A 14,297-nucleotide genomic window follows, 5' to 3' on the forward strand; every position below is an offset into this window, starting at 1 on the left:
GGGGAGCAGAACAGGCAGATAGATGAAGTACACTGCTGAGGGGAGCAGTGGGAGACCTCAGGAGAGGTCTGCTGAGCCATGTGGATCTCCTCCGGGGCAGGCGGGGATCAAACTCATGCGGAAATGGCTTAAGCTTCTTAGTGCTGTGCTTTAACCTGCTGCGCCACCAGGGAGGGCCGGTCTTTGCCTTTTTTTAGTTGTCCATTAAAACAACAGAAATACTCACACTACCTCTTCACGGTAAAGAGTAATGAGTAAGTGGCTGGCCTGCAGTCATAGCATGTTACAGAACTGAAGCTAGGACTCGGATTTCTCCACAACTCATTTAATGCTACCTGTCAAACCTAGGAAGTTAGAAAGTTGAAAAAGCTCTTATCTCCACGAGAGATGCTCGCTGGAGAAAATGACTGAGTGTCCCTACTCTAAAAGACAGAGTGGAGGAGAAAATGAAGAAAACGGAACTGGAGACTCAGCCACTCCTGTGGGGCGCGTGTCAAGTATGGCGCAGCAGGCAGGTGCTGAGGAGCACCTCTGCTCCACCACAGCTTCTGCAGCCAGATGCCGACGATTCCATTGCATTTTTTAAAATAATGAAAATTATCACAACTACTTGCAAGAACAAAGATTTGAAGCACCTGCTCCTTCACCTCTTTAAATCATATTCTACCTAGTGTAACACTCAAATTACTGTACTTGAGACTAATATGGAGTCAAAAACCCAATAAATATGGGTGTAAGTCCACCTCAGAGAGTCTAATATAAAAGTAACCAATCCTTGCCCCTAACCTGTTAAACCTCTGCTGCCAGGGATGAGGCGAATGAAGGTTTAGAACAAACTATCAAGGCAACTAGAAAACAAATACATCGTGAAGACATTCGCAGTGTGTGCTAAGACAAGCCTGCACTCACTGGCAGAACAGCTCAGGAAAACGGGGTGACAACCCAAGAGTGGCAGTAATTATTAAATAAAGTTCTTGCCACTTTCTTTCTATGTAACAACAATCCTGAAAATGAAAGAACCTTATTGGGTGGTGTTTTCACTACAGGGAGGGAGGCAACAGAACTAGAAGCAAACATTCACCTCTGTGTATCTTAGTCAAAACGCAACTACATTTCCCTTCCTGCCATCTTCCGGAGATGGTAGCCCTGTGACCTCATCAGGAGACTTCTCAGACCTCCAACACAAAGCACCAACACAAAAGGTTGGAGGACACAAGAATGGCCCCCTGCTTATCCCCTATTGTCAACACATTTAAATATATTTCATTTGCAGTTGCTCCAAACTGAGGTATATTCACTGTAACAAATATTCACAAGGAAATATCTTTAAAGGAAGTTTGTGTTTCTTACCTTGCTGATAAAGGTTGGTTTTAATCTAGCAGTGGCATAGCAAGGATTGAAATACTTAGAAAGTGTTCGCTGGCAAAGGACAAAAGAGAAAGATATTAATTGAATTTATATTTTAAGTTTAGAACAAACACGTTATTACATGTTAAGTTATCCCTACATGGAATAAGACATGCTTACCCCATGCCTGTCTCTATGCTAGCTAAGTCTCTTAGCTTCATCTTCTTTTATTCTAAATGAGCAGTAACTACATTCTTTATAAGCCATACACCAAATTACTGAAAAAAAAAATTTTAATTTATATTTTCCAATTTCTGTAAAATTATAAAAAATACTATTAAAAGTCTGCTTCATCATATCTTTTTACTAAATAAAATCAATCAAACTTCCTTATCTCTAATTTCTTTAGTAGGCTAAAAACCAAATAAATAAAATACTATTTTCACAGAATTGGGAACAAAAGATGAGGTTACTTATGCCACGCTAATGTACTCAAATACAGTGGTTAACCAGTGAACAAACATTCAGACAAACCATTCCCTGTACATACATCTGTGACTTTAAAATCCAGTCCTAAACAATCCACAGTGGAGGCTAAGCGAGGCAGAGAAAGGGGCTGGCTTCTGCAAAAACTCCTAACAGAGTTAGGTTGCTAGTGTGGGTTTTATCTCTACAAAATGAAGATTTTGACATAAAACAAAAATGTTTCTTTTTAAAACTAAATATGATGTTAGCTAAACAAGAGTGATTTAAATAACATGATTGCTATGAGGGGTTTTTTTTTAGTTCTTGGAAACTGGCTTAAAAAACAACTGCCACAAGCTACTACCACAAAGTGAAACTCAGTATACAATACACTGTGGGGTGGGTAGGTTTTTTTGAAATTTTTTGGCTTAAGTTGTAAGAATGTTAAAGAATTTTTTTTTTTAACTCACCGGTGTTGGAAGAGTTCGATATCTGACATAAAAAACAGCAGCAATCAACATTACATCTCTTGAAATTATCATATAAGTAAGTGGAACTGAAAATCAAATACAAAATAATTTTGATTGGAATTCAGAAGGCAACAAAGACATTATGCAATGAAGTCTCATTCGGTCTTACCACAAGCTGCTATTTCACAAGAAGACTTGTTTCACTTTAGAGTCTTCTGCAGTGTGAGAAGGTTTAACCGTGAACTATTTCACTTTTATAAGAAAAAAAATATTTTCTTAAGAAAGGGGGGAGAAATGAAATCCTGAGGTTAACACTCAGTTCAAATTGTTTTGACTACTGAAAGAAAAGGATCATGAATTTTCTTCCAAAATACTTCGAAACAGCTCTCTTACGAGAATTATTTTCAAAACTATACTGTTTCTATTTTGATAGAAGAACCAATAGGTTCTTCAACTTTAGCAAAATCTCACTGATTTAATATTAATTTAAAATTCTGATTTTTGTTCAGCACTGCAGAGATATAAGTGTTGACCCCTGCCCCCGTCCTTAATAACGTCCACTCCAGTCAGCATCATAGCACACAGAAAGTAGCCTGGCCAACACAAGGCACTCATGACTTTCAGAAGTCGCTGTGCCTGTGAAACACATTAGCTGGCAAAGTCCCATTTTCAAAAGCAGCAAATGACATATAGTAAACATCCTAAGCACGACTTTAGAATAAAATAAACACCTGTTATTGTATCTCATCACCCTGGGGCAAAAAACACAACTTAGTCCTAAATAAGTGTCTGCAGAAGGGGAGCTATGATTCAATATACCTTAAAGACTTGGCTTCTAGTTCTAAGTATTAATTATAAAATTGTCATTGATCGTAATCTGGAATGTCTTCAATCATTTTACACGTCATTTGATCTATATAGCAACTTTATGAAACTGTATGAAACAGTGATTATCACTACCCATGTTTTATAAATAAGGAAAATAAGCCTTGGGAAGATTAGACAGCCAGTCTGTAAGAAGTACAGCCAGGAATGGAACCTTGGTCTATGGGAATTCTTAGCCTATGCTCGCGGGAAGTATTAGGCTCAGTTCTGCAGTGTGACTAGCAAGTAGCTTCTCTGGACTCAGTTTCCTATCTGTAACTGGCAGAGGAAATGATTATTAACAAATCCAGGGATGTGCAAGCTGAATGCCCACCACAGAGCATTTGCAAACACATACATGAAAGGCTTTTGGGGATTTCCACACAGTCAGGCTGGGGCTCTGGGTGATCTCTAAGGTCTCTGCCAACTGACCATGTACATACAGGTTCTTTCTTTGACTCTTTGAGGAATTTTACTCAGTCCCCTGGCTTCTGCCTCTTCTAACCATCCCTGCTTTCTTCCCTGGCCTTTCTTCCTTTCCTTTTGTTTCAGGACTTAAGTAGCTTTTATTCTGCCTTAGTAGAGTTAGTGGGGTAAGTATATGTAAAATGTGTCAGGGATTGTACCGAGATCTCCCTCCCTACTTGTTAAATGAGTCTGAAAAATAATATCTGCACTAGGAGGTACATCATCGGCAAATTCTATTAAAAGGAAGATAATAAAATCAGGTCACCCTTACATATTAAAAGTGGTCATTTTCATGTTCTAGATTATTGTAGAAATAATAAATTAAACAACAGAATAATTATTCTAGAAATTAATTTGAATCAGCAACATGAAATAAAATAACAAAGCAGAAAAGAGTAACTTTGGTAAATGTAGCCCAACAAGTGCATCTAAGCAAGTACAAAGTCATTTAAACTCACATACTACATGGTCATATAAATGTAACATAACAAATCAGATCATTGATTACCATTCCTCTCTCCCTTTGTATAGAAAAAGCGAGTATAAAAGCAGATTTACCTAGTCAGAAAGCTAATTTCTTACTCTTAAAGAAACAAGGCCATTACAATCAAAGCGAAAGAAACTTATTTAAAAATGCAGTATAAAAAATAAGATGCAAGATCTCACATGAATTCTCACCCCCAAACCCTTCTTAAATGACAGTAAAGGAACAAAAGGACTTAAAGTCACAAAAGCAAGAGAGTGGGTAAAGGAGACAAATTTTAAAGCTGACTAAGTTTACCAGTAATAATTATGTTAGGTGAGTGGGGAGAGCTGAAACCAGAGTCCCTTAGACAGGAATGCTAGCTACAAAAAGGCTAGCTTGTACCAGCAAAATGGAGAAAGTCCAGATCATGTGCGATTGAGCCTATCCTCTGGCACCATTTCTCTATGTCCATACAATAGGCTGAGGCTCTCTGCTGTTAAAAGAGTTCTTACATCCTTTTTTTTTTTTTTTTTTAAGATTTATTTATTCATACAGAACTGGGGTACAGGCCAGAGATGCAGAGGTTGAGGCTTCACCAGAGACAAGAGTGGGGAGCAGAACAGGCAGATCTACGAAGGACACTGCTGAGGGGAGCAGAGGGCGGGTCAGGAGAGGTCAGGAAAGGTCTGCCGCACCATGTGGATCACCTCCGGGGCAGGCGGGGATCGAACTCATGTGGAAGTGGCTTTAGATTTTCAATGCTGTGCTTTAACCCGCTGTGCCACCAGGGAGGGCCAAGTTTGTACATTCTTAAATAGTTGGGGCAGGGTGGTGTTGGAAGAATATAAAAACTTCTGTTTCAGAATATACGAAAATTAAATAAAATTCAGTTTCTAGTGTCTATGAGCAAAGTTTTATTGGAACACAGCCATACTCACTCATTTAGACTTCTACGGCTCTTTTACATTACACTGGCAGAGTTTAGTAGTTGCAACAGAGAGCATATGGTTTGCAAAGCCTGAAATATTTACTGTCTGACCCTTTACTGAAAAAAGCCTGTCAACCCTTGTTTTACACATTAATCTCTGAAAGTGATGGAGGGGGTAACTGTGTTACAGTGGAATTAAGCTTACATCAGCATACTGAACATTGAGACCCTCCCAGATTCCACCAAAAGCTTACCTTCCAAGCACTCGTGGCAAGGAGAGCTCTTATCTAAAGAGAATTCAGGGCCATGCCTTGTCCCTGCCCTTTACCCAGAGGAAAGTAACAAATTCCACCAATATGCAGATAATGCCCAATCAGCACTTTATGCTATGATAAATGTAACTGAGCAGCTTAGGGTCACGAAACTCTTCAGGTAAATCTCCATCATGACAGAGAGGGGGAAAAGGAGGTTTGAAAGAAATAGCAAAAATAGGGTTACAGAAAGCCCTTAAAATAGATATATGTACATATATATTACAAATAGATAGAAGACATCATGAATAACACTCATTGTTGATATAAGACAAACGCATGTAGTTACTGTTTTCCTAAACAAAACAAGGGATCTTGGAAATTAAAAATGATAGCAATAAAAATATAAAGTGCAGGGATAAGTGACAAATTTGGGGACATCTCCCAAGAGAAGGTAAAACAGGAGAGAATTGATCCATAAATGTCAACTTTGATTAAGAATTCCAGAAAGAAGAGAACCAAGAAAACATGGGGCAGGAAAGTATCAAAGACATAACAGAATATAATTTACAGGACTGAAGTGTGAATTTTCAGACTGGAGGGGCCTACTCTGTACTCCGCACAACGAGAGACACAAATTCTAGCTGGATCTAGACCACATACCACTGTAACATTTCAATATCTCAGGAAAATGAAAAGATAATGGGGTTCGGCCTCCATGAATATCTGACTAGGTAATTCAGAACAGTCCTCTGCTACGTCAACTAAACAAGAACATTCATTGAAAAAATGTTTCAAAATCATGACAGCAAAAAGCTTATAAGATGCAAAGGAAGTGTCAAGCTAAAATCTGCTAAAGAGGAAGAACTCCCCAAAGTAAGCCTGCACACAACACTATCCCTGTTCCTAGAAGTAGCCACACAGTTGAATGAGCTTCTGTCAGCCACAGGTGCAACAATAGTCAAAGCCCAGAGACCAGACGTCACACTGAAAGACCTCTACACTTACTCCTGCCAAGGATCAGTTACACCACACTGCAGAAACTGTATGGTAGCTTCTATATTCTCAGACTCCAAGGCAAAGTATTTGAAAAGTTTAAAATAAGGGAGAAAAACATAGATATAGCTAAAACAGAAAAAATGAGTAACCAGAAAGCCATATGCAAAATATAAAGCAAAAGATCACAAATTTTTTTCAGAATGTATAATTTGAAATTGTAATAATAATGTAAAATTTTATAGACAGTTCACAATTTCAGAACACTCATTTACTATGATTAAATTTATTTAACTAATTAGACTTAAGAAAATTTTAAATTCTTTCAAAAAGCTAGGCACTGAGGATTCTAGACTAATAAGGATTGGTATTGTGAAATAGTTGCTCAATTTTAACTTTAACCATTTTACTAAGAAAGAATGAAATCTAGTAGTATAACATGGACATAAATTCTAAAGTAAAACAAACAGCTTGACAAACAAAACAATTTAAAGTTGAAAAATATTTTTGAAACAAAAATTATCTTGTCACAATCAAGAAAAATCCAAAGTTGACTAATGTCATCCTCCCCTGTGCTATTTAAAAGTACGCATGATGGCACTCTTACCTGGAATAAGATCTGCATAGGTCAAGCTAATATATAAGATACTGATAAGTATTTTATCAGCAAGTGGATCAAGAGCACTTCCCAAAGCTGATTTTTGATTGGCCCAGTTTCGAGCAATAAATCCATCCAACTGAAAATAGAAGTTTTTTTAATAAATGTCATAACAGGTACAGAATAGATATTTTGAAGTTTAAGAGATACCAGAATAACAACTATACTTTCATAAAATGTAAGTAAAACTTTTTTTGGTTCTTATCCCCAAACTTCACTCTCCACTGGTATAGATCTGACTATTAAATTACCAACTAGTCTGAAAATAGATTCACTTGTGTACACAGCACTTTCTTTCCTCACTACTTTTGGGAATTTCTTAATGTTTTCACAAAACCATTTTGTGGGATAAACCAGGGCAATAATGTAAAGAGCCCACATAAAATTCACAAGGAAGCATGTCTGAGAGAGAGAGCGTGAATTAGGAGGCCATTTGAGACCTGAGCTATTTCATTTTAGCCAAAACAGATGCTTTTACTTGAAAGAACTACGTTTTAACAATGACACACTTTCATTTCTACCTACTTTTCTATAATATGATCCAATACCCCAAGTTTTAACTGTTATTATTTTACTTTTTTTTTTTTGTTCGTTAAATGTTGCTATTAGTTCCATATCTAGGATATTCATGTAATCTATGTTTGGACTAAATAATTCAATTCTCTTACTTGGTCTACTTAAAATTATTTACTTTTCCTGGAAACATTATATTTTAAAGCAGAAATCATACTTGGTTGCCAGGGGACCTACCACTGGGTAGTTAGAACTACTTTTAAAAATATAAATTAGATGCCAATACCTAAATAGTCAACGCATACCACTCTGAATAAGGCAAATATTTAAATTAAATCCAGATCTTCAGGTGAGAAATGGGAAGACCTGGCCAACCAAAGACCATAAATGAACTGGAAACATGTCCAGCCTATTCCCACTAACCAAGACAAGTATTTTCTGTTTTTACTCATTTTAGTTAACTTCAAGTTTCAACAAATGTCTGAACCTTCTATTCCTATTTCCCAGGGGGACAAAAACAAACAAACAAACAAAAAAAAAAAACACAAGTTATTTTAGGTGTAAATAAACAGGTACATATTAAAGACTGAGTAAGTCACCCATAAGTCAGGTATCCCAATGAGTTAGAGGAGATAGCGGGAGTACTAGACAGTGGTGAGGAACTTGTTCTTGCAGCAAAATGTAAATGGTTCCAGTTCTGCCACTTACTAACTCTGTGACCTTGGGCAAATTGCTTGGCTTCTTGAAGACTCAGTTTCCTCATTTGTAAAACAGAGATAATATTACCAACCTCAAAGGGATTATATTCAGCACATAACCTGATTAATACTTGCTCAGCACTGAGCCCTTACTAAATCCTCCAAAAAAGCAGTTGCTAGCTATTACGACCACAATTGAGAGACTCTATTTTTCTTTTTAAGTATATCAGAAGTAATGTTCTAACAGAAAGTGCCTTGAACTGGGAGTTGGGGGTCTTGAAAGATTCAGTTTCGGTTCAGTTGCTGATGTCAGAGAATTTTATCTCCCACTTTTCCCTAAAGACACCTGTTCATCCTTCACTGTTCCTCTAACCCACATTAAAATCCAAGGTCACTGTGTATACTGTGTTCAGTTTTAACAATAGAAACAGATTGCCAACACTCAAATTTCCACTTCCAAATCCACCACCTCCTTGATCTATTCACAATTTCTGTACATTTTTGATCCCCGAACCCCGACCCTCTCAGCTTCTGTAATTTGCCTATTTCCTCCCTCACCTTCCCTGCAACATCAATCTTTCTCTTTCCAGTAGATCACTGAATCAATTAACAACAATATACCCCAGGACTGCATGTGTGTGTGTCTAAAAACTATCCTTTGTGACCCTATTTCTCTACTGCCCATAAATCACACTTCCTTAAAGTGATGACTATGTCATTACCACCTCAAATTTGCTTGGTAATTCACTCTGTCTTCACCTCCTAAAGTTGGTGTTCAAAAAAGGTACCAATTTAATTCTACATTTTCAGCTGACTTGACCCTCAACGTAGTATAACTGGAGCTTACTATCTACTTTCTTCCTTTCTCACCAGCTATTTCTCAGTGTCCTTTATCGGCTCCTCCATGGCTCAACTCACTGCTTACTTCTCAGGCTCCTTTTCCTTTGCCGCAGCCTAAATACTATGACCCAACATCTTCGTGCTGGTAACTTTCAAATTGTATCTCTAACAATGACTTCTACGCCAACTCCCTGAAACTCCCCAGTTGATATTTTTATGTGGACAGGTATAACAACTCTTATTTCCACAAACCCTATCCTACTGTGAGTGTGGTGCCCATCATGGAAAACATGTTGCCTCCACCTTCCCAACTGTTAAAAAGTTACAGCCTACTGGTCCTATTTAACTCTGATCTCTCATCCCACTTATCCAATGCATAGCAACTTTAGTTCAAACCCACTCACTCCTCTGCAACTCCAAATTCCCACCCCATACAAAAGACTACCACCATTCCCCTAGATAATTAGAGCTTGCTAACCACTATTTCCATTCCTGCTTTTCTATAATCCATTTCCCACACAATATAAATCAGGCCTTGTCATTCCCTTGCTTAAGTCTTCAGTAAGCCCAAACATATGCCTACCAGCCAATCTAATGGCATCAAACTTTTATGGAGTAAATCTGAAATATGGTGCCAGTAAATTTACGTTTTCCACCACATTTTCTTTTATATTGTAAAAGAATTTACATATGAAAATGAGGTCCCTCCTGTTTGTGAATATTGCAATCTCCTATGGTAGTTATATTAAAACAAAACAAAACAAAACAAAAACACAAAACCTAGTAACAAAAAGAAAAAAACAGTAAGTGAAAAATATCTTTTCTGCTACATTAAGAAAACAATTTCATTATCAGTATAAGGGCCTCTTACACATTCAGAGAACTATTAATCATGACTAGAGGCCTCCAAGCTTCAAAGATAAAGGCAGGGACAAAAGAAGAGACTGTAGCAAAGGGAGAAATTGGGACAAACAGGACCTTGACTCTAGAAAAAAGAGGTGGAAGCCATTTTGAGACATTATATTTAATGCATATTTGGAAATGTCACATTACAACAATGTAAAGGCCCTGTTAGTCATGAAATTCTTAACCTAATTCTGTATTGTTCACCAATGTATTGGCAGGTACATTTTGTTTCTTTGAACCTCAAAGGAAATAGCTGAAGGTACAAAGAAATATTTATACAACATATATTAATAGGAAATTAGTTTATCTTTATTCTCACTAAATGAACAAAGCTTTCAAACATAAATCAGTCTGCATAAGTACCAAACCACTACTTCTTGTTTGGGTTGCATGGATCTCAGACTAGCCTTACACAAGGATATGTTCTATCTAATTCTACTTACTTTTGTCCTGTCTTCTAAGTTTTTCTACCCTTCCCCCACCCCTCAACTATGTTTTTGGAGGATGTTGTTGTTGTTTTATTAAATATTTATTTTACTTATTTATGCATACAAGAACTGGGGTGTAGCCCAGAGGTGTGGGAGGGTGACAGGATTCACCAGAGACAGAGTGGGGAGCAGAACAAGTGAATCCACTGAAATATACTGCTGAGGGGAGGAGTGGGCTAGACAGGAGAGGTCTGCTGCGCTATGTTGGTTAGTGCCGTAGCCGTAGCTGGGGATCAATCTTGTGCTATAGTGGCTAGCAACAGCTTGATAGCACTGAGATTTTAACCCCTGCACCAACCGGGAAGCCCAGGACTTGCCATTTCAAATTATTTATGAAATAGGGTAGATGATAAATAATATCGCACATGATCATGGCTACTTAGCACACAAAACCTACTTACACATACATAGCTTTCTGTCACAAAATTATTTTCCAAATTTTAGTTTGTGATGCCCTGAATAAGTCCTTCCCTCATCCAGAACTGATACAGTGATGTCAAGGAGCTCTTGAAGTAAGGATGCCCAATGCCCACCCAGGGCGGATCTTCTGCGGGGTTGTGAGAGGCGTATGGAGCAAGGAACAGGGGTAAAATCTATGAGGTGCCTATCGGTCTCAACCTTACCTAAAAACCTGAGTGGAGGTCTGGCTTCCATAAGCGTCCCTGTGGTCACAACTAGCCCATTTTTTCCCTTTTTCTCCAACAATAAAACCAACTTTGTGCAGGTAGCACAATTAATAGAAAAGTTTCTCACCTTTATTTTTAATCCCTAAAACAAGTGCTTGACTTGAACAAGTATGTAGGAATTTCTAAAGGTTCTTTTATGGAGAAGTTAAAAACCAAGTGCAAAAAGATCTCACTCCTAGGTCCCCTTACAAACTCCACCTTCCAAAACAAACAAACAAACAAACAAACTCCACCTCTTTTTTTTGATAACAGAAGAAAAAGCGCCCCACATGTATGCTAACATTCTTACACAAAGTACTACGTCTGATTCATATTAAGGATTTCCTTCCATCGAAAACCAGGCTAAGATTGTACTTCCTTAATATAGTAAAGACCCAGGAATTTGGAAGGGGAACAAAACAGAGGGTGTGTATTTACAACTTACCAAATCAGTTAGCCCAGCTAAAGCAAAAACTCCTAGGGCAATATTAAAATCTTCTTCAATAATTAAGTAGCCCAAAACCGGGGCCAAGCCAATTCTCGTCATTGACAACATATTTGGGATTGTCCATGGATTTTCATACTGAAACAAAGAAATAACATAATTTAAATGCTTTAAAATCATTCTTTAAGTAAGTATACACATTCGGGAAATACCCTTCATCAACTTAAGGGCTAGACATTACATAAACTTTTAAGTTTAATTTTGAACCTTGATGTTCTTAAATCCACTCCATTTTTTATAGCCATACATCTAAAACTTTGAAGAATACAGAAAACTGAGTCATGTACCCAGGTATAGGCTAAAGTTTCTGCTATATAAAGTAGGTTTTCTTCCTAAAGAGAAAAGTTTAACAAACATGTATTACCTACCATTTAAGTCAAGACTTTAATCTATGACTTCACTATTAGAATTCAAAACTTAAAACACTTTGCTTTTAAAGTTGAAATATCAGGAAGAGCTTACATTTCATGTAGACATGAAACAGTTTAGAAAATGTCAGAAATATGAACAAATTATGTACACCTGGCATTTTGACCTAAAATATTTATTGCAAATAACTGCCTTCCCTCCTCTACACATTCTTCTATCAGAAGAATGTTAAATACTACATATAGCATATGAAGATACAAATAAAGAGGCGGGGGGGGGATTTTAATTACAGAATCTCTTTGCCTCCTTGGAGAACTGCTCGAAGGAAATGAAACTAGGAATAGGGATTGAGAAGTGAGATAAAGAGAAATGTTATAAATCTGTTCAAGACAGCCATGGAAATGTTAAGATTCCCAAGTAAAGACTGAGGGTTTTCACGGCTCCTATGTGGGAGCTGTATGTTTCCTTGAAACTTCCTTTGAAGCCAAGCTGTTTGAAGTCGGCAGGCGCGAAAGGGCTCTTTGACAGCTGGAGAGACATTCCTTCCATGCCAAATAAAATCTGTTCCATGAGTTTCAACTTGAAAAAGTCTCTACCTAGATACCCTGTACAAAGGGGTACAGAAATAATACCAAGAAAATGGTATTCCCTAAAGCTGGGATCTTTTCTTCCCTGAGTCAAGACTGCCAGTTTTACCCCATGGGACTACCTCCTTGCAAGAGCAACCCTATTTAACCTTTTTCTTAATCAGTGACAAATTTTCCAGGATATTAATTTTTTTAAACTAGGTTTCCATTTCTAAATATATCTTTTTCAATTCCATGAACCACCCTATTTAAAAAAAAAAAAGTTCTTTGAGATACTAAGTCTGTATAAACAGCCAGGAAAGAAACATTGATCTTAGCTTGAAGGGATAAAGGTGGTATTGCTGGAATGAGGTGGGGGAATACTGACATTGAAAGCTACAGGAAAAACTCCAAAATCTCCAGGAAACAATTACCAAACAAGAAGCAATACAAACCTCTACTCAGGGCCCTTTGAGACTGCAGGTAGGCCACATTATACAATTAAATGGAAACATTCTTGGAACATAATTCCAAATTCAAGTGCAAAGATCAGAGCATTTCAGAGTCCACAGAAGAATAGATAAAGTCTGTTGACCGCACAGTGGTAAGAGAGTAAGTTAAACACGATCCAAAGTTACAGTAACACATGGGTAAGGAAAGAGAGCTCATGACTGGAAAAAGGAAAAACAAAGCTAAAGGTCAGAATAAAAAGGCCTCGAGTGATTCTCCAAGATATCCACGGGAAAGAATTTAAAGTCAAAATTGCAAACTGATCATTTCGTTTGTTAATAAATAGGGTACAATGTTGTTGATACAGTTAAAGTTCTTTTTAGCTCCATTAAAATAGTACAGTTAAAAAATACGGTAACTCGAAACTTGTAATCATTAACTTGCAAAAAATCCTAAATGAAAATTAAGAGCGTTATTCTCAGATTACCCAACCAGATAACCTGTGGCATACTCGACCAACTACTGCCGTCTGGGAAGGACTTCGGCCAGGGTATGGCAACCTCAAAGCATCCAGCATTCAATCCTGGACATGCTTTAGCTATTAGTGGAGCTGAGACCCCTGCCAGGATGTGGCCACCTCAACCCATGCTGTACAACTGATGAAAGCGGTACAGGGGCCCACTGAAGACATAACAATTGAAGATGTAATAATTGCATGAGTCTTGCTAACATGTCATCTCTCCCACACTCATGCACTGGTGTCTTCAGCTTAACAGTGTTTCAACAGGTAAGCGGCTATTTTCACCTACCTCAAAAGAACGTTATCTTTTTTCTATAATTAGAGACAGGACCTTTAAATTACGACTTAAATTATCCTTCGTCTTATAATAGGGGCACTTACCAAAGGTCAAATGATAGTTACCAAACCTGCATAACAGAGAAGTCTGCATACCTTCCTTAAGGTTCTCGCTGACTTGCCACAAACACTGGGGACTCGCTTTAGAAAATTCAAAATACGCTTTTCATAAAACAAGGGAAGGCTATTTTCACCAAGGCACTATCCAAAGGCCAGTTACGGGTGCGGAGCGGGCGATAAGGGAGAAAAGGGTTCTAACGTGCCCATCGACGCAAGGTGGACAGCTGGTAGCCCTGAAATTCAGCCCGACCAGATGACGTGCCCGCAACTTCTCTGCAGGGAACGTTTTAAAAGTTCTGAAACGCAAGTGTTCGACCGCGGCGCTCCAAGAGCACGTAATTCGCGTCCCAGGCCAGCCCCGCAAGGGGCCCCTCAGCCGCCCCCACGGTACGTACCAGGCTGGGGGTGCTCGTCGGGCCCCACCGGCCGCCCCGGGCCTCGGCAGCGCCGCCTGCTCCGGCCACCGGT

At 38.2% G+C, this 14,297-nt stretch overlaps 1 protein-coding gene across 1 annotated transcript in view; it reads right to left on the reverse strand.

Annotated features, from left to right (window-relative positions):
• CRLS1 (cardiolipin synthase 1) overlaps window positions 1-14,297 on the reverse strand; it is a 19,101-nt gene that overhangs the window by 4,385 nt on the left and 419 nt on the right. Inside the window, exons 2-6 of the mRNA XM_004686944.2 lie at window positions 14,225-14,296; window positions 11,469-11,606; window positions 6,863-6,992; window positions 2,283-2,368; window positions 1,351-1,419 (exon numbers count right to left, since the gene is read on the reverse strand). Of these exons, the coding sequence (XP_004687001.1) occupies window positions 1,351-1,419; window positions 2,283-2,368; window positions 6,863-6,992; window positions 11,469-11,606; window positions 14,225-14,296 (495 nt within the window). The remainder of the gene's footprint in view (window positions 1-1,350; window positions 1,420-2,282; window positions 2,369-6,862; window positions 6,993-11,468; window positions 11,607-14,224; window position 14,297) is intronic.

The sequence above is a fragment of the Condylura cristata genome, unplaced genomic scaffold (genome assembly GCF_000260355.1).
Source record: "Condylura cristata isolate star-nosed mole 26May11 unplaced genomic scaffold, ConCri1.0 scaffold00022, whole genome shotgun sequence".
In the NCBI taxonomy this organism is placed as follows: Eukaryota; Metazoa; Chordata; class Mammalia; order Eulipotyphla; family Talpidae; genus Condylura; species Condylura cristata.